Consider the following 20,071-nt stretch of genomic DNA (forward strand, 5'->3'; position numbering starts at 1 on the left):
AGTCATAGAACTTTTTTCCTTGTTTGAGTAGCTTTTTTCTCCTGTTCTTCTTTCTTTGTGTGTGGCTGAAATGTCTCAATCTAGGGCTGCTGCAAATGGCGGTGCCACAGTTTGGTCTGCAGTATGGTGAAGAAGTGAAATATCCTCAACTAACAAAAGTATTAGTTCTCTGGACAGTATAGTAAACTATTTTTTTGTTGTAATCACCTTTTCAGTCCTATTGGAAGGGCAATTTATAAGTGCATGTTGTTTTCCCCAAGCATAAAGCTGCATTTAGAAAACAGCTCAGCTTTCCCTCAGCCCCCAGTTCTTGCATACTTACATTTTTATACAACAAAAGAAAATGAGTATACCCAAGGTTTATGTTCAACTACATTTGGATAGTTAAGTACAACTTAGAACAGTAAAAGATCAGATTTTAATATCACATTTAATTAAGTAAAATTACTTTTCAAGGGATCAAATAGTAGGAAAAAAAGTAAATTTACAAAAATATGTTTCACTTTAAGGATAATCTATTAAATTAAGAAAACACTCTTTTGCTTCTGTCCTGTACTAAAATATTTTTAGCATGTGTGCTTTATTTAGCAGTTCTAAAGACATTAAGGAATAGTAGTAGTTTATATTAGTCTCTAAATTTTGTAAACCATTGCTGAATTGTTTTGATTCCAAAGGAAGAAATTGTATGTTTTATTATTTTTAGTCTTTTGTTTCCAATAGAACTTTGTGCTATCTTAGGCACAATAGAGATGCCACTTGAGAAATTCATCATTAGCAGTTTTGCTTTTATTTTTCAAAAAAAACTGGAGATACCAGCTAAGTCAACCATGTTGTCTTTTCCTGTTAGTGAACTGACACAGAGGTCCTATAGCAGCTGTTTATGCAAAAATCGCATGTCTTCAGAAGTAATTTTAAACTATTTATGATTTTCTTTTATCCTTCTAGATTACTTTGCCCAGTAAGCAATTGCTTTTAATATACTTTATCACCTTTTATGACATTTGGACCTGTCGTCATTTTATAATCTATTGTGTCCACAGACTGTCACAGCATTTGACCTACCAGCCGATATTCTGCATTTCATGTTCCGCCAGTGTCTAGGGGATCCTAGTGGAAGCTACGCATAAACCAGCACAGTTCTTTTATTCTTGTTTTATGGCAGCCACCAGAATCGTAACTTGGAAGTCTATAGCTGTACTTTCTCTTTTAAGCTACTTTCTGTTTATGTTTGCACTGTATTTGAGAGTATCCACATGCAGCTTGTTGGATAATACTTTTTTCTTCTGATAGCATCTGTATAGGTGGCCTCTGAGTCCCTGGTCACCTTTGCATCTGCCCCACTCAATAGGAGGTGTAGAGTACACCCTTTCCATTCGTTCTTTTTAACTGCTTGGCTGGGCCAGATCTTTTCTCTCCATCATTCCTTATCAAAATATGACATGATTCTTGCATGTTTGTCTAGATTTTTTCCTTAGGTCTTCTGACATTTGGAAGACCTTATTTTTATGATTCTTTGGGTGTTCACTACAGGATTCACCACTTAGGTTTTCCCAGCCTTCTTTAGAGGGCACTCAAGATTTTTCAGGGTGTGTAACTTTTTCTTTTTTCCCCCTGCACCAGTCACCTCTCTTAAGCAACTTTTGCTGATACAGAGGTCTCCCTTGTATTTGTTCTAGAATTTTAGATCCTTCTCCTCCACCCATCTCATCCTCAAGAAATGGTATCCGAGAGAAAGTGGTTGTGGATCCCAGTATTTGTTAAAGGAAAGTTCAGCTGGAACTGGTAAGACAAAATGCAAATCCAAGCACCTGCGTCTTCCTGAGATTTCTGTTCAGGGCTTGACTTCTGAGTAACCTCAGTGGCTGGACCAAAGGTCTAACAGAAGCATGATAAAGGTTCTGCAGAAGCTTTGCTATGCCTTCAGTTCTTATATCAACATCTTAGAAACTCGGTGTCTAGCTATCATGGTGAACTTGCTCAAGTAGTTCCTCCTGTAGCAGAACGCTTTGCCATCTCAAGTACATCTGAGCATCCAGTACCATGTTGTTGTAACACTTGGTGAAGTGGGAACACTCTTCCTTACCAAAGAGACAGATTTTGTATCAAAGGAAAGCTTTCCATTGATGCCAGTTGAACCCATCCCACATCAAGCTCTGGCTTGCAACAGGGTTTTGTTTGTGTTAACAGAGTTGCTGAAAAGGCTAAATAGAAAACTGCCATTTTGCAAAGTTTCGTAATATCTGGGAATAGGTTCTTACCCTTTTTCATGTATTTTAGTCTTTAAAGATAAATCCTCAAAAGTTAGGAAACAGCAAATGTTTTTCCCAGGAAAAACATTTTTCTTCATTTAGGTCCGCTAAGTGAGAAAGTGATATTCAGTTCTGTTTGCAGATTGCACTGTACTAAATATCCATGAAGAGCAAAGATAAAAGGGCATGTGTGTGACCTTTATAGGTGACCTATGCTCCATGTCCATCGTTTCAACATTGATCTTCCAGGAGATTTAATGAATTGCTAAATCCAACATTCAGGCAGTGCCTCTCTTCTGCCCTTATTACAGCTGCGTCAGCAATTCCTAGAGGTTCTCAGTGTGATGGTAGTTATTGCTGCCTGGGTATCCAACCTCACAATGTGAGTTGTTTTGGCAAGAAACCATATTTTTGCAAAGTCTACAAATGAGAAAAAGATTATAAGTTGTTTGACTTGTTTATGTTGTTAAAAAAAAAAAAAAAAAAAATCTCAATAAGACTTGAACAGAAGCTCTGGAAACAAAACATTCCTGCAACCTGATGGCTGACTTAAGAATGTCAGAGACCTATAAGAATGGAAACCTGAGAATGTTTTGATTAGAAGTAACATGTGAATCTTCTGCAGAAGAAGCTGTAAGATTCCTGCATCTTTTATAAGATCAGCTTTTTGCACCTGTATTATAGAAGTTAAAAATGCACATCCATGCTCTTCCACCAACTCCTAGGAAGTACTGAATTGCAAAACCCTTCAAGACAATGCTACTTACTGGAAGAAGCACATTTCTCATAAGCAAAAAAAAACAGCATTTGCACTGAGAAAGGAAGTATTGATCATAGTTATGCAAGCAGCTTCCTTTTTATTAGGTATGTGCTTTTATGGATAAGTAGTACTTTACTCTGACCATGCACTACATCAGTGGTCTATTTATGTATTCACTGTTAATCTTACTTTAATTTACATAAGATAAAATTTCTTAACTCTAGTTGCAGTTACTTCTAAATGATGTTTTGTGCTTGGAAGTAGAATGAGACTGTATTGTCTGTAGAATTTGGTTTTATTTGCATTCTTAACAAGCAAGCTGGTGTTTGAACTCTTCCAATTTGTGATGAACTGGTAGACACACCTTTCTGTTACACATTTTTGTTGTGAATTGTCAGTCTAAGAATTAGTCTATACCTTGATCACACTGAACATTGCTCTCCGTCCTCCTTTCAGGACTTCTCACTCTATTTTGTTCCATTTTTTGTGCTTAATCAGCTATTAACTTGTTTGGAAATGGAACAGGTGATTTAGTTCAGAATAATTTCTGACTTGAACAGGTGAGTTTCTGTTTGTATCACAGAGATCGATATTGTAATTGACAGTCGTGTTAAAACTCACGACTGTACAGATGCCCAGGGAAACCCATATACATCATAAAGCAACAGAATTATCACTCGGATGTTTGCATTTCAGAAGGGAAGTAGATGTGAGAGTTTCCAAGAAGTTTCCAACAGTACTCACAGCAGATGATATTAACATTATAAGGGTTATATGACAAGAGCTCTAAGTTGTGTTTCCTCTGCAAAACAGCAGGAAATATGTTGGACTTCAAAAGCCACAAACTGCTGATTTTTTTTCCTTCTTAAATTATTTAATATTTTAAAAGTGGAACAGACAGTTGCAAACTGATTTAAAATAAAAATAGTCTCTCACTACTCTTCCTTGAAATGTCATTGGCGGAATTTCAAGAATATTATTTTTAGAAAGTGTTACACTTCTTGCATGCGTGGTTCCCATTACGTGAAAAAGGTCATATAAATTTTGAATGGAGTTGTTTGGTTTCAGAAATACTGGGATTCTGGAGCAGTCTTTCGGCCTCATTTTAAAATTTGGTGCATAATGAAATAAATTCATAAAATAAATGATCATCTAATGGTTTGCCTTTTTTGGGGGAAGGTCATATTTGCCCTTTCTGAACAGTTTGCTTTCTGGCCTCTCTCATATGAAAACAGCATGAAATAGTTCCCAAACAGAGTCTTAGTCAATTTATCCTTCCTAAACTCTTGCAGAAATACCCAAGAGGGTGGTCAGACACTGGAACCAGCTTCCTGGAGAGGTGGTCGATGCCCCAAGCCTGTCCATGTTTAAGAGGCATTTGGACAATGCCTTCAATAATACACTTTAGCTTTTGGTCAGCTCTGAAGGGGTCAGATAGTTGGACTAGATGATCCTTGTAGGCCCCTTCCAACTGAAATATTCTATTTTAATCAGAGGCCGTGAGAAAGGTGTTTAATACCACAAATGGCATGGAGAAGCTAAACATTGAATAATTTTTGACTTTTTTCTTGCTAAGAAGAAAGAGTGTACATCAAATTAAACAATCAGATAAATTAGAACATGTGGTTTGGGACAGAAGATTGGTAGGCTGTTTTGCTTTTTTTTGTTCTGGGGTTTTTGTATTTGCTTATGTTGAGTTTCATGGCTTAATTTGAGGGAAATATCGTTCAGGAGTAAGAAAGTTTGGAGTTACAGGAATGCTGAAGTTAGTGAATTACTTTAAAAAAACTATTATTTGCAAATGATTTTTTGACCTGAAGTCCTTAGGAGTTGTGTTTTATTTGTAAGAAGATCAGATATTTTAATTCCTCATTTAAAAAGTAGTGAAATAAGAAAAGAAATAGTTCTTATAATACCAGATTACTAAGAGTTGTATAACATCTTAATTAATACCTTATATTTGGTTTTGAAATGTGTATTATATTATGAAGGGTTAGGCTGATAGCCTAAGGAAAGAGTAACTGAGGTACCTAGTGGTAAAAAATGAAGACAACTTCAACAGAGGAAAACATAAGCTGGTATGGCAAAACATGAGAAAAATGCAAGGTTGGGCTGGTTTATATTGTGTTTTATTTCGTGTAGTGATGAATTTAAAAGGGTCTGTACATACATTAGTGCACTTGAAAAGTCAGTGCACTTGACCAGTGGCTGTACTACGGGTTCCTTGGCACTACTTTTTTGTGATGGTTCTCTTTTCCTGTGTTCATCTGGGAAACAGACCAGTTGATATAACATTAGTCAAAAGATCAAGTCAAGACTTTTAGTCAAATGAACTCTCTGGATTCTAATCAACCTTGGAATGATGGTAATCTACTTGATGTGAATGCTATTTTTACACCTTTTTCTCTCGCTTAGCATCTGTTTGCTGTTTCCTAATGCTAAGAATATGTAAAAGATGCACAAGAAAACAGTTCCCCTTTCAAAGTATATTTAAAAGCTAGAAAGTCACCTTTTGTAATATTAAATGTTCCCTGTGTATAAAGTTTACTATACTCATGGAAAAATGCACTGTTATTTTGAGTATATATTTGTAAAAATATCCAGAATTTTAGAAAGGAATTCTTACTTAGGATCACACTACCTTTGATTTGTTGTTAAGAGAAACCCCTGGAGAATGAGAACAGGAAGAACTTCCATATTAGTCACATAATTCACACAGAAGTGATGCAGAACTTCTGAGCATGTGGAAATGATCCTGTAATAAATGTTACATGCAACTTCCACAGTTCTTCTGCCATCTATTCAGGTTTATTATTGGTCTCCAAAATAAAATACTATGAGCTTTCCAAGGGAAAGGACTGTTTTCATTACTGACTTGCTTAATCATATGCTGAACTTATAGGCTAAAACTCTCCAGTCCGTATGTCTGGAGTTATAGGAAAATCCTAGCTGAACTTCTTGTATTAGATTCCAACAAGGAAAAAAAAGACGGACTGTGATAAAATCTCCACAGGAATGCAGTGTATGTTTCAGGAATGCTTTTCTCTAGTCTCAGTGCTTCAGACTTAATTTTGGTTTGATCCTCAAAATAAATATCCTTCTCCTCCCTCCCCCCGCCTCAGCCTTTTCATTCACTAGTACTAAATTATTTTTCCAAGGTGCTTGTTCTTATTTTCCTAGCCATTATGCCTTGTGCCTAATGAACTCTTTTGATCCTACCATCAAAACAGCTTTTCTGAGGCTACCAAACCCTTCTCTCTTTTCATCTGTTTAATAACACAAGTAAATGAACCAAGATAATTAGGTTTTAAATAAAAATTGTTATTTACAAGTATTATGTTTGATTTCTTCTTCTTCTTCATCCTTTTCCTTTATGCAGTTTTGGTGACGTAAAGGGAAAATAATGATATAAAAGAAAAAAATGGGGAAAAAGCACACATACACACATAAAAAAAACCTCGAACACATAATGAAAGTATTTGTTTTGAAGAACTTAAAAAATTGAAATGAAAAATTAGGCCATTTGTATTACTGAAGCAGTTACCTTCATCAGTCTGTAAAGTTAATGAACATCATCTTGTTTCTGGTCCTGTATATCCACTTCTTACCCTTGCTCAGTTGAAATTCCTAGGATTACTGTTCCTACTAGCTTGCTTTCTTTTTTTTTTTTTTTCTTTTTCTTTTTTAACATGAGGAACTGTAGAGAATTTTTTTTTCTAGCCAGGTTGTTTCTGTATTTTCAAAATTTTGGTACAGCTGACTTGTACTTGGGACTCTGGGTTTCTTTCGGGCCATCTCACCACTTTCAGTGCTCCATGAAGTGTCTCTCTTGCATGACTGTTTGATTCTCTTGTTTTGTTTTGTTTTCTTTCTGGGCACTCTTATTATTGGACATTGTACTCTCTTAAAGGACTGTTCTGTGTTAAAAAGACATGTTCTTTCTTCCTGACTTGTGTTATGGTGTAGCTTCCTAGGGGATTTATTTTCTTAGAGGCTTTGCCAATAAGGTTTGTGAGGGGGAGATCTTGAGTTCCAAATTCTTGGTACCTCAACTATTGACCTCCTTTTAATCATGGAACTTTTGGATGCCACCATGCTGCTTGATGTCGCAGTAGTGTCGCTGCAGGCTGTGTAGAGAAGACAGTGTATAAAGTTGTCTTCTCTCTGGGAAGGTTTCCTTATAGTAACTTCACTGTGCCTGTTTTCCTTTCGGCAAGTTATGGTGAGAGAGAACAACTCAGAGGCAACGTTGTGCCTTACTGATCAGCAGACTGAACCGTTAAATTCTATAGAAACTATTTTGAGAGGGACCGTGGCCACTATCAACAGGCTTATCACAATCTGACCTGTTAAACTTCTTCAAACCTAATGTTTAATACCAAGGCGAAGGTGCTCACGCCCTGCAGCTGGAGAGCTGCCTGGGATAGAGCACAGAGCTGGGCTACAACTTCTCTCTGTCCATCTGCTCCAAGAGGCACTTCAGAAAAACCTAGTACTATAAAGCTCATTTTGCTCCCTTACTAAGAACAGGATCACTTATTCCAGATTTCCAGATGTTGTTGTTTTGGCAGTGCAACAGCCATGCTCAGCTACCAGAATTCCTTCTTTTTTTCTCGTGAAAGACTTCTGACTCCAAAACAATGTTTTCCATGCTAATAGCCTGGATGATGGTCAAAGGTTTTTCTAGCAGAGGTGGCTGAAAAGAATGCAGACTATTCAAAAGTCCATCTGAGACCATTTGCTGCTTTGACATTTTTCCTGTGCATGGATTATTTTTTAACCAAATGGGAAGTCAATTTATAAAATGTTGGAGGGTGGGGTTTTGTTTGCTTACACTGTGAATGGCTATGTGAAGCTTTGATGACTCTGAATGGGAGGGAGTCTTTTCTGCAGAAAGGAATGCTGGCTCCTACTGGTTTTTAAACATCTTTTTCAGCCCTTCTTCTGGAAGGTTGTCCTATCTTAAATTATTTAATCTGGTAATTGATTTTTATTTTTTTTGGTGTTTGGTGTTGTAGTTTTTTGTTCTTTTTTTAAAGCAGTTGACTGGGGAGAAAATGAGAGGGGAAAGGTACAAGTTATTAGTATAATCATTTAATAATTTTCTGCAACTCATCAACGATAATGAATGTGTGGCAAAGAATAAAGAAGATACAGGCATGTCTGAAAAAGCTGGTTGTGAAGGCAATAAAAATAATAGTGGTAATTTCAGCTCATGAGACTTGGAAAATCAAGGTCCACAACTGTATTTCCGTCACGTGTGCAATTTTCTCTGTGAAGGACATGAATTTTCAGGAAGTTTGATCTACCTATTTTTCCAGAGGTTTTCTGGATATTGAATATAGGGTGATTGAAGTGAAACCTAGTATTTTTATCTAGGCGTTTAATACTCTTTTCAGATTGTGTCTGTACTTTTTTTTTTTTATATATGTTTTAATATTTTTTTCTCCTTTTTTAGTATTTCAGAGGCTCTTATTTCTGGGTTTCATTCTTCTTACAAGAGAAAAGCATCTTCCAAAGCAATATATGCTAGATGGGTTAAGTTGTAAATTCCTTGAACCTGACAGTGCTAATTGTTGGGGTTTTATCACAAACCCTCTGGATTTTTGATCCCTTGTAGTAAAAGCCATAATGTTTTTTTCATTCTACATCTCTGAAGGCGAAGGGCATACAGTAAAGAATTAGATTCCCCTTTTTTTGTATTTACAAATAAGTTGAGAAGAAAGTGGCAAAAGCAAATGTATGATAAATAAAACTTTGGTTTCTGTACTCATATTTTTTTGTTAGTTTAGTTCATTATCCTTTACTGCTACAGTAAGCAGAATATCAATTAAAAAATCCTTGAAATGTTTTTAAACCGTCACTATTCTGTAATATATCTGCACACATAGAGTTAAATTTCTTCACTTTATTGTGACATATTTAATGTTATTTGTGAAATGTGATATAGTACTGTTTTTTCAAGGACTCATCACTTTATAGTAGCACACTGCTATAATGCAATATTTTAATAAACCTTTTCAGATAGTATTATGAAGATTCTATGAGATTCCTTGACCTGTATTCCTTCTTACAAATTTCCTTTTGAGTAATACCTTACAGTGGAGAATATAACCACATTATCTAACACTGAGCTTAAAGGGAGAGATATTAATCCTGTGTCTGTTAAGAGGTGGCTCTTCCTCGTTAATTGAACCCTGGTCTGAGATGTAGTGGCTGTTGGGCAATCAATGAGACATGCATGGAAGAGAAGAACCAAACTTCACGCTTTTTAAGCATGAAGAATAAGCAAATGCACTGAGTTTTGATGATACTTCTTACTAATGCATGGCTTAATGTGGGGATGGCCTTGGAATACTTAAAATATTTAAAATAGTTATTAATAAGTAGAATTCTTATTTTCCGTTCTTTAACTCACAGGTTCTCTTGCTGAGCTCTTTTTTTGCCTTTTGAAATCCATGTGTATTTGTTGTATCCTAAAGTAATCTACAGGTTTTTTTGAAAAAAAATCTGTGTTTTCCAACTGAAAAATTGAAGTGCTACTCCATGAAGTTTCTCAGTTATGGTATTTGCATATTTCTCTTTGTTCTTTTTTTGTCTTGCATGTTCTTGAATTATTGCTGCTTATCCCTCTGATGTGCCCATTGTTCAGGGCAAGAACTCTGTTAAACGTAAACTCATCAAAAGTCTTAAATATTTGACTTTTAAACTATTATGTTAATCATAAGGCAAAGAATCTGAAAACAAACATGACTGTTGTTTATCTACATTTTATGTCTTCCAGTTCTTCAGGCTGTTTTCTTAAATAAGCAAATAAATACTACATACCTGGAGAAAATATTCTTTTTAGAATGATCCAATCTCTAAAATTAACCACAGTATTTAATATACCTAGCCTCCCACATTATTTGGCATCTCATGTAATTGGTTACCCCTCCAAAAACTGAGGGCAGCACCATCAAAAAACAAAAAGAACCTGCAGTTATTTTCTTTCGGTTAGATTTAATGATTCTTCATGGTCTTCCTTTCTCTTTAATCATTCCTTACATAAAACTGGCTATAATACAGTTTCCTAATGAGACAACATTCTTCTGATGAATGGGTACAGTTACTGCTTGTTGGTGTTTCACCAATTTTGATTTTTCAGTGAGAATTGGAGGAGAAGCCTAATTTTGCAAGGCTGGAGAATACAATTATTTTCAAACAGTCTGGAACTACAGTTTTCTATGTGTTGACATACAGGACTAGAGAAGTGTTGGCGTTGCACAGTACCACCTTCTTGTTTGCTTGACCAGCAAACGGTTTGAATGGTTCAAAAAAAACAGCTTCAGGATGATAAACTGTCTTACTTGTTGGGTTAATAAAAGACGATTGTAATATATGAATATGCTAATGCTGCAAGTTGTGGTCCATTTTCCTCTTGCTTATTCTTTCCCCTTATATGTGGCTTCATTATTTATGGGGTTTTCCTTACTGTGCTTTGGTTTCAGATGCGAGTGTCTCTCTGGTTTATGTGGTTTACCCATGTGCGAGGCAGGCTCCGTTCCCCAGATAGTCTCGCGTGGAGATGGAACACCTGGCAAGTGCTGTGATGTCTTTGAATGTGTCAATGGTACGTGACGCTTTCTCTTGTACCTGGAGAGGAGGATTTTATCTGTGGGAGATGCTGGGCATTTGGATATTTTTACCATGTTGTCAAGATCTAACAGAAATAATTTTCTTGAGGTTCATTCAGTAAGAGGGAACTGGAAGTTCTGCTGAAGGTAAAGTGGGAAACCATGTCATTTGTAAGTTGTCATGTTTCTTTGATTTCTAAAACACTTTTCCCTGTGACCCAGGGAATTATAGTTTTAGCAAACCTCCCTCACTGCATGGTTTTTCAGGTACTCCTTTGCCAATAGCAAATACTAGAGTACTTTTAGAAGTGATTTTTTTGGTAAGAACTGCAACTGCTTGTTGCAGTACCTGAAACAAAAGCATGCTGTTTAGACTATGGGGTTCACTTTAATATTTTGGAAGTAATTTTTAGCATGATTGTACAACCTTTGAAAATTTTAAGTCAGTGTAAGAACAGAATGGTTTGCATTCTTTGCTTCCCGATGTAAATGTTTTGGAAATGTTTAAAAGCCTTGAATGTGATATGCAAGTGACTATATCTCAGGACTGCTCTATGCTATATTTGTAGAATGGCATATATATGCTCTACACGAGGAGTTGGGAAGGGACTTAGATATTTGACTGTTGGTAGGCAGAAGAGGAAAAATACTCTGGAAGAATGGCAAGTTCAGATAATTTCTGAGCATAAAAAGTTATATATTGCTGCGATATTTACTAATTAATATTTGTTCAGCAATATGTAATCTTATTTAGTGGTCCACATATAATATGTTTGAAATGGCTTCTATTTTATATTCTTCATTGCATATGCATGTGAACATACATAGAGAGACATTTCCCTAGAATACTTGTGATATTTACATGTAGTAATATTTTCAATACTCAAATGCTGATTCAAAAATAATACTTAGTACATATGATGGGACATTATATATAAAAATTAGCTTCTTTAATATGAATAAAAGATCTTGCATCAGGAAGAATCACAGATTCTTTAGCATTCAGATTAATTATTCACTAGGTACTGTAGAATTAAATGCAGCTTACCTAATTTTTGTTTATATATGCTTGTAATACTTGGGTTCATATTTGTGTCATTCTGTTAAAGTACCATTTCTGAATTTGATTTGTGCCAGAGTTAGGTTAATGGTTAGATGCGATGATCTGGAGGGTCTCTTCCAATTGAAATGATTCTGTGATTTAACTGTGTGGCACACCTCAATACAGTGTTTGATTCAGGATTTACTTTAGTACTTTGAGCAAGAAATGTGAAGCCAATTTCTGATATGATGTTTTTGCTGGTGTGAGACAGTCTCAAAGGTACAAACCACTTTGCTAACATTCCTGTTTATCTTCATTCCACAAGTTATTTGTGGGTACCACTATCAGAATTGTTGCAGTATATATCATGTCAGGTGTTAGATGGAGCTGTTGAAATTCCACACTTTTGTTATCCCTACTCATTTTCATATCCTATTTCCAAGGAGGAGTTACTTTCATTTTTCATAGTAAACAGTGAATTAGGACTGTCTTAGCACTGTTGTCCTGTGCATCATTCCCTTATTAATTACTGTGACTTACTTCGAAGATTCAACCTGCTTTTGGGTCGGGATTTCTTTTTGCCTCTCAGGTTTTCCTACTCCTAATCTTCAGTTTAGTAGCCTATGAAGACAGAGTAAATTGGAAGAAAAAATTGGAATTTTTGAAGGGAAGTTGATGCCAGGAAGGGAGACAGAAAGGCCAGATAGAAGGAAAACAAGGGTTTGTAGGAAGAGATAATATTTCATTTTATGTCCTTAAAACATCTGTATTAAAATATTACAGGCAAGTATGAAAAATATATTTTAATAAGTTCCTCTTTTAAAAAAAAAAATCTGAGAAACCTGATCAGGAAAGTTAAATACTTGTGTGTTTTTTTTTAAAGAAAGGGCGTTTGTCTTTATTCTACTTCATGCTACAATCCAATTATTTGACTTGAATGGGCTTTAAGTATATTTAGAAGTGAGAAACTTCCATGTGCAGTTACTAATGATGCTTTAATTTGGAAAGAGGAAATAGTGATAAGCCTGGAGATAAATATCTTTATCAACAAGCTGGGAGTAACCGTGAAGCTACTTATGAGAAGTTCTGTGTGTGACATTTGGATTGTGTGGCAAATCATTTGTAAAGAGAGCAGACTATTCATAGAACTTGATCTCCATTGCTTTATAAGTTGGATTTTTTCAAGTGCATTTTAGGATGGTTTGGTGGTTCTTGTATCAGGAACAAATACTGCAAGTCACACCTCTAAAACCTCTGAATTTGTAGACAAATAGTTTTGACAACAACTGAAAAGATGAATGTCTAGTACGATGACAAACTGGTAAAAATTTATATATATATATATATATATATAAAATTTTATATATGTATAATCCCTACGTATAATCCCTACCATTACTTCTGTCAGTTTAAAATAAAGAGGAGCAGAGGAATCTTGTTCGTGAGACTGATAGCTGGATATATTTGGTTTTGGTTTTTGGAAGGATCCTGAAATAGTAACAACTACAGAAGAGATATAGTACATATCAGTGGCAGATGGAAGAAATATCTTACAGTGATAGACTTAGATCAGTTTCTTCTCTTCCTTAAAAAAAAATGGCATCAAAGTAATAAGAGCCAAATCTGCAAGATTTAGGACATGTTGTTCTCGGCAGTGAGAGCAGTTAGCTGTTGGCGCAAACTGCCAGCAAGATGCTGAATTCCTTATCTTCATTCTTTCCAATTAGGATTAGATGTCTCTTTTTAAAAGGTGTGTTTTAATCAAATGCAAGTTAATTGGTTTATAGATGGTAAGTGGGGAAGTTGTGTAATCAGTGTTACCAATGAGTTCCATTACTTCTGTGTTTGAAAAGCTCTGAAAACAGGCAAGAAGATGGAATAAAAAGGGCACGTGCACAATCACATTAGTGTAGTTTTCCTTCTCTTATAACGTCTATTTAATATTATAATTAAATAATTCTAGGGGTGTGGGGGAGGGGGCAGCAAGAAAAAAGCAGTCAGGAGTAACACTGATCGTCTGAGTTACCTGAAAATAAGTGTGTGTAGGCTGCAAAAAAATCCCATTTGTGTGTTGTGGGATAACTACATTGTGTATTTAGGTAACACTAATGATCTGCAGAGTGTGAATGCAAGCCTGCCTTCTGCAATATCAATTGCAAGTATGTGCTAATGGAATAGATGCAGAGTTGCATGTTCAGAGGGAGTGCGGGGAGGCTGCCTTTGCTGTGGAGGAGAGGGAGTGGCTCTTGTTGCAGAACAGCATTGGCCATGTTGAGGGGGTAGTTAATGAATAAGGACGGCAAAATATGTCTTGTAGACTCTCTGCAGCATGTTCTCCTTGTTGTTTGTCAGCACTTTTTGGGACAGATCAGTCATTCTTTCACAAACATTTTTCCTGGATTTAATATAAAACTGATTTAGACGCTCTGTGATATACCTGTAAATTTTTTATGTGGTTATCTTTGTTACCAGTACGCACTGTCTCAAACAAGCTTTCGGTTAGTCTGTCTTAGAAAAGTATATTAATCTGTAGTGAGATAAACTTCTACGGGAGTCACTCTTTGCTGATAATGGAGTTGTTCTTGTTTGATTATAAATACAGCACTAAGTCAATACACTAATCATTATTTTCGTGCTTCAGATTTATATTGGATCTATCCTTATTCTTTCCATCATATATAATCTGCCGTTTCTCATAGTTAGTTATGTAATTACATAGACATCATTTATCACCAAAATAACATTCTTGCTTGGAAATGGTCCTGATATTTTGATTTAGTTGGAGCTTGTTGTTAAGTACCTGCTGTCTGTGGCTGTTCAATCTTTGTATAGGTTGAGCTTCTCTTTTGATTTTTTTTCATACAGAAAATATTTTAGAAAGCGTTGAGAGCAACTTTGTCATTGGTGAGAAGAAAAAAAAAATATATTACAGAGACCTGATGCTCTTAATAGTTCTGTGCAATGTTTTAATCATCATGAATAGATGCAGAGGTCAGAGTATTTTATGTAAAACTGTTATATTATTGTAACTGGAGACATAAATTTGTGCTTTTAAAAACATCACAGTGGTTTAGAGAATTTGTCATTACAATTAATGCACAGGTATTACAGTCATTAGAATGGAGTTCATGCCCCAAAGGTCAGTCCATTTTAAGGCACATGGTGATTAGTTCAGTTTGAAGGAAAGCATTTTTGTAAATAACATAATTCTGTATTGTTTACATGGTGGTAAGAATCAAGCCAAAGTTCCCTTTTGACTCAATGAAGTTCCTCTGTCATGATTTATCCAGTGCAAGTATTTGGGCCATCCCAGAGTGTACCTGCCTGGTCTTTGGGTGTCAAAATGATAGCTTGGACAGCAAGGATGGCCACAACTTTGTTGTTTCTTGCTCCTTTTTCCATGTTAGAAGAAAGGTCTTTAATTTGTAAATGAAACCTGGCAACTCTCTGGAACTGTTGGTAAACACTGATTTACAAAGCAATACTGATAGGATTTTGTCAGTTGTCTTTGCTTAGAAGATGGCTGGCTGGTTGTTTCTTCTAATCTCACTTTCTTGATGACCCTCAGGCCAAGCCCCAGGTCATACATGTAACAAAATTTTAGCATGAAGCAGACAATAACATGAATTGCAAATTTAAATCACTGGCTTTCATTAAATAGTATAACTAGAGGTATAGCTGACATAGCTCTATACATCCCTGCTTGTTGCACGTGGGAGTCTGAGACTAGTATAGTGGTGTTCAGTAGTGAAGTTTTCAGGGAAGAGCTAGATCCATAGTCAAATGTGCTCGTTCTTGAGAAGTGTGATGTTGATACCGAGAAAATGAGGCAACATGGGAAAACTATAGCAAATAATTTCATCTTCTTATATGAAACTCAAAATGAGGTTTTGCCTGTCACGTGGTTCCAGTGCATTGTAACAAAGTACGTGTATCAATGAAAGAGCGTATATTGCTTTGTTTAAAGGTAGATTATTCCAATTGCCCTGAAATTTCTCTGCTTGCACTTACCTGAAATCTGCCTCACATCTAGAGAACACTAGATAGTATTAATATATTATATAAATTGGGAGAAAATTGAGCAAGAGATTCGCAAGGTTCAGTCCTTCCCAAAATCCTGTGTTTTACAAAAGTTAATTCAAGGTTTCTTCTGATCTACCTAAAATATATTACTCACCAGGATTTGTATCTGCTAAAACTTGTGTGCTGCTGTTTCTGACTGGAGAGCTCATAAAGAAATTAAATTGATTCAGCATTGAATTACAAGCGTCAAGAAATGAATCCAAAGAGACTGAAAGCTGCACGTGTAGCAACAGTAGAAGTGTTTGGAAACAGGAGAGTATCCAAACTTTCCTGTTCTCTAATTCGGTATTGATGCATGGGTTTCTTCAATCTAAGTTGTTCTAAAGCACATACTGACTGTGAGCTCTGCCTTAGAAATTTGAGAGAGCAATTTCCAAGCATCCTGCAGCTGCTTCCTTCTGTCAGTCAGGGTTTCCACTTCTCAGGAAGTTTACTTGAATACAACCACTACTTTAAAAGAGTCTCTGCTTTATGAGAGGTGGTAAATTGCCAGTGTGCGAGTGGTCCTCGTTAATGTCTCCATGTGGTCCAAGATCAAGGGGACAACGGCTTCCCCTGGGACTTTAGACTGGGACCCTCCCTTTCTGTACTGCTGTTTCAGGCTGTACTGATCATCACATGGTGGTTTGGAAGAGATCTCTTAAATCATCAAGGCTTATTCACTTGATGTGATGCATAACGTGTGTTTTGTAACTGCTTCTGTAACTTTTGTCTTCATTTGAGAGGACACCACTGAGATAAATGAGGCATTTCTCTTTTTGCTTCCTGACTTTCTTCACACAGGTGGTACTGCAGTGGAGGAGAGGGAGATGAAAATTCCTCTTGAATCACAGTTTTTGTCACCTGTTGATGCACTTACTCCTCACAGGAATTGCAGTTCCTTTATTAAGCTCATGGTGTGGAAAAGGCTAAAGGTGATTCCACTATTTCTAAAGTCCTCCTTTGGCTGTCCTCAGGGTTTTCTCTGTTAGGGCCTGAACCTCCTGCAAGATATCAAAAAGTAGCAGTGCTTAATTTGCAGAAGGAAGTACAGACAGAAGTGGCGTAGCCTAGAGGAAAGCCTCAGAAACTAAAGGGAAATAAGAATCACCTATTTCTAAACGGAGCATCAAGGAGTACGGAAAGGATTTGATGGGGACTATTGGGTCAGCAGGAAAATCCTCACTAAAGAAGAAAGAATGGAGTCCAAGTGAAACACCTCACAGATACCACCTAATTACTATGGGCATATATATGTATATAGTCCTTATCCTAAAAAAATATTACTGCATATTTCTCTCTGGGTATCCAAAACTACGGAATTTTGTAGTGGACTTTAAGTAGACACCTGCTTAAAAATATCAAGATGCAAAATGCAGTTTGTAAGGAGCAAAAGATAATAAACTCTGTGGTAAAGTAATAAAAGGAAGATTAATATTAAAGGAAGATGATGCGAAAAGGTAGAGAGATTTAGTGGTTATGGGATGGTGCTTTGGGTTTGTTTGGTTTTTCTTCAATCAGAAGAACAGTTTTCAAAAATCATGGCTAATAACCAGCCACAACAGTGTAAGAATGTGGTGTAGTATAGTTAAAAAGCAAGTCAGTCTGCCAAACAAAGTCAAATGTATTAGGTCTTCTGCAGCTGGAATATATTCACCATAGTCAAATTGGGAAAAGTACCTGGAACAATGCAAGTCATTACCAGCTACATTTAAAACAGGAGAGAAAAGGAAGATGCAGAAAACTGAAGACAAATGAAAAGGCTAGTCAACCAAAAATTCCTGTCAAAAATATGCAGTCTGTAGATGCATATAAATAAATTTTAAAAATGTTAATAAAGAAAAGACAAGGGGTAGCAATTGTCAGGATCACAGCTAGATGTGAAATCCAACTCTAAGCTTTTACAGTGGTTCACTATGAGTGGGAGGGTTGACAAATGGGTAGCAGAGACTGAGTTTTGAATAACATAAGGACAAAGTCTAACTGGCTTATTTTGTTCATCTCAGTTAATGAAATACAAGATGGTAGGTGGGAACTGATGGCATGTCATGTACAAAGAATACAAGGTGCCAGATGGTACAGTTCTGTCTGGTTTTAAAAGCTTAAAAAAAAAATCTGCTAGTATTTACTTTGGTGAAGTAGTAATTTTTTTTTTGCCAAAGTGAATTTTCTTGGTAAGTTAATGTCTTCAGTGATATTCTGACTCTCAGATATTTCTAGGTGCTTAAACTTGGATAAAGTTGTCAACACTTTGGAGGACAAGATTAGAATTAAATATTTTTCTCAAAGGATGGAAGAAATGTTTAGATATGGTATAGTGCCAAACCACAGCCTTGTGGGTTTTTTTTTTCCTGCAGTTTTTAACTTCTATCACACACTGGAGGCTCCTCACAGATGCAGTGAATGATGGGCTATGCCAGTACCTTTTAGTGGTGCTGAGATTGTGTCAGATGCCTGTGCTCTGGTGACATGCCTAGGGCTAAACTGATCACAGCATGTATTTCTCCGTTATGAAGAATATGGCTTGCTTCCAGGAATCACTTGGCAATTTTGTTGAGAAAATCTTTCCTTGTTTGGGGATTTATAGCCCAGCCATGGCCCTTGGTGGCTCCAGCTCCTCCCTTGACTGTCCTCAGGGTTTTTTCTGTTAGGGCTTGAACCTCCTGCAGGATATCGCAGGATCAAAGAGTGTTAGGGGTTGGAAGGGACCTCAAAATATCATCTAGTCCAATCCCCCTGTAGCACTACTTGATTTGCAGAAGGAGGTACAGACAGAAGTGGGATAGCTTAGAGGAAAGCCTTAGAAACAATCAAACACTGAAAAGCATGACTTGGTGAAGAAAAAATAAAAATTGAAAGAAGTGTGTGCATTTTATCTGTAAGAGAGGATGGAGGCAGGGACACCCAGGATGAGTCCTCTTAGCAACAGATTTTCACATTGGAGGAGGGTAAAAAAAAGTAGGACATGTACCTTAAAGATAGGAAGAATAATTAAACTTGGGAGACTTCTGTGAGTTTGCTGTTTCTGTCTAACCTGAATTACCCTTGCTGTGATTTGAGCTTAGTTACAGTAGTTAAATTGCAGAATTGTTTAATAGGCAGGTTGCAGTTTCTCCATTACTGGTCATTTTAAAGAAAAGCCAGGTATATATGAGATAGAGCTGATTCTGTTGGGGAATCTCCCTGCTCTTTTTCCATGATGAAACCTCCACCCAATATGGTGACTTGGAAATAAATCTTCTGTCTCTATGGGGAGCACCCCACTGTCTTTTTTACTTTGTGTAAGAAAGACACATATAGCAACCTACACAAGAGCTGTCTTCTGATGTTGCCTAAAGATTAGTGGGTTGGGATCTGCTGCTGCGACGGAGTGAAAATGTTAAGGCTTTTTTTGAATGTCGGCACTGTATATAAATTTTGACATCTGGATATAATAGTGGTTTCTAATGTGATGCTGCGGACTTGCCCTGCTAGAAACCTTACTATAAAAATCTGATTATTTCTATTTGGTTTTAAAGGTGATTTGCTGAATTTTATTTTCCTCAGCATCCTTAGTATCTTTTATAGACCATAGGTGCCATTAAGCTGTGCAGATATGTATAAAAAAAATGTATAAATGCATGCATAAATAATTGCATTGATTTACAAATAGTTACAGGTTTGTTTTAATTCCAGTCTCTCTCTTTCTGGATGACCTTTTTAGAAGATGCAGGACCAAAGGACTTGCAGAAGGATCCTGCAATTGTGTTAATAGGGAGTACACTGCACACAGTACCACCTGAAGAGTAAGAACCTAAGAGCCCAATTTTTTTGTGGTTTTCTTTCTTTTTTTTCTACCTAGCTTGTTTCATACATTTGCAAGGAAACAAAAAGACACAGTATGTTGTCCTTTAACACTGTTATGGGCTAATTCCAATGAAATGTATCTTTGTCTTTTTAAACTCCCTATCAGTGCAGATTTTGAAAAACAGAAAGCTTTTCTGCATTTTGTTTATACGGACACAGGATTCAAGTTTATCAGTTTCCTTCCCTTTCATTTAATTGAAAGTTCATAGCACTTGAGTTTAGTACAAATCCTTCTGTATGCCGGAGGAATGTCCAAAGTGCTGGAATCACGAGCCTTTTAATCCTTTAAACAACATAAACTTGTTTTAAATCTCATTTCCGCTTTGGGAGGGCTGGAATTCCTGATAAAAGAAAATAAAATGCCCAAAGCTGCCCACAAGCAGCCGATGCCTGAAGCATCTCCTGTGCTTGCCATAACTGTGTGCAGAATTGCTACCTTGCAAGGGATGGATTGACAAACTATTGTGTCTTTCTGAGCTGTTCCATTACTCTAATT

General features: G+C 36.4%; 1 protein-coding gene across 3 annotated transcripts in view; it reads left to right on the forward strand.

Moving 5' to 3' along the window:
- Positions 1 to 20,071, forward strand: part of CRIM1 (cysteine rich transmembrane BMP regulator 1) — a 186,717-nt gene that overhangs the window by 101,758 nt on the left and 64,888 nt on the right. For 2 of the 3 annotated variants that reach the window (XM_065057961.1, XM_065057962.1), the window contains one exon: positions 10,500 to 10,621. The exons of the other annotated variant lie outside the window; for it this stretch is intronic. In XM_065057961.1, the coding sequence (XP_064914033.1) occupies positions 10,500 to 10,621 (122 nt within the window). The remainder of the gene's footprint in view (positions 1 to 10,499; positions 10,622 to 20,071) is intronic. 3 annotated transcript variants of the gene reach the window in all.

This window comes from Columba livia, chromosome 3 (genome assembly GCF_036013475.1).
Source record: "Columba livia isolate bColLiv1 breed racing homer chromosome 3, bColLiv1.pat.W.v2, whole genome shotgun sequence".
In the NCBI taxonomy this organism is placed as follows: domain Eukaryota; kingdom Metazoa; phylum Chordata; class Aves; order Columbiformes; family Columbidae; genus Columba; species Columba livia.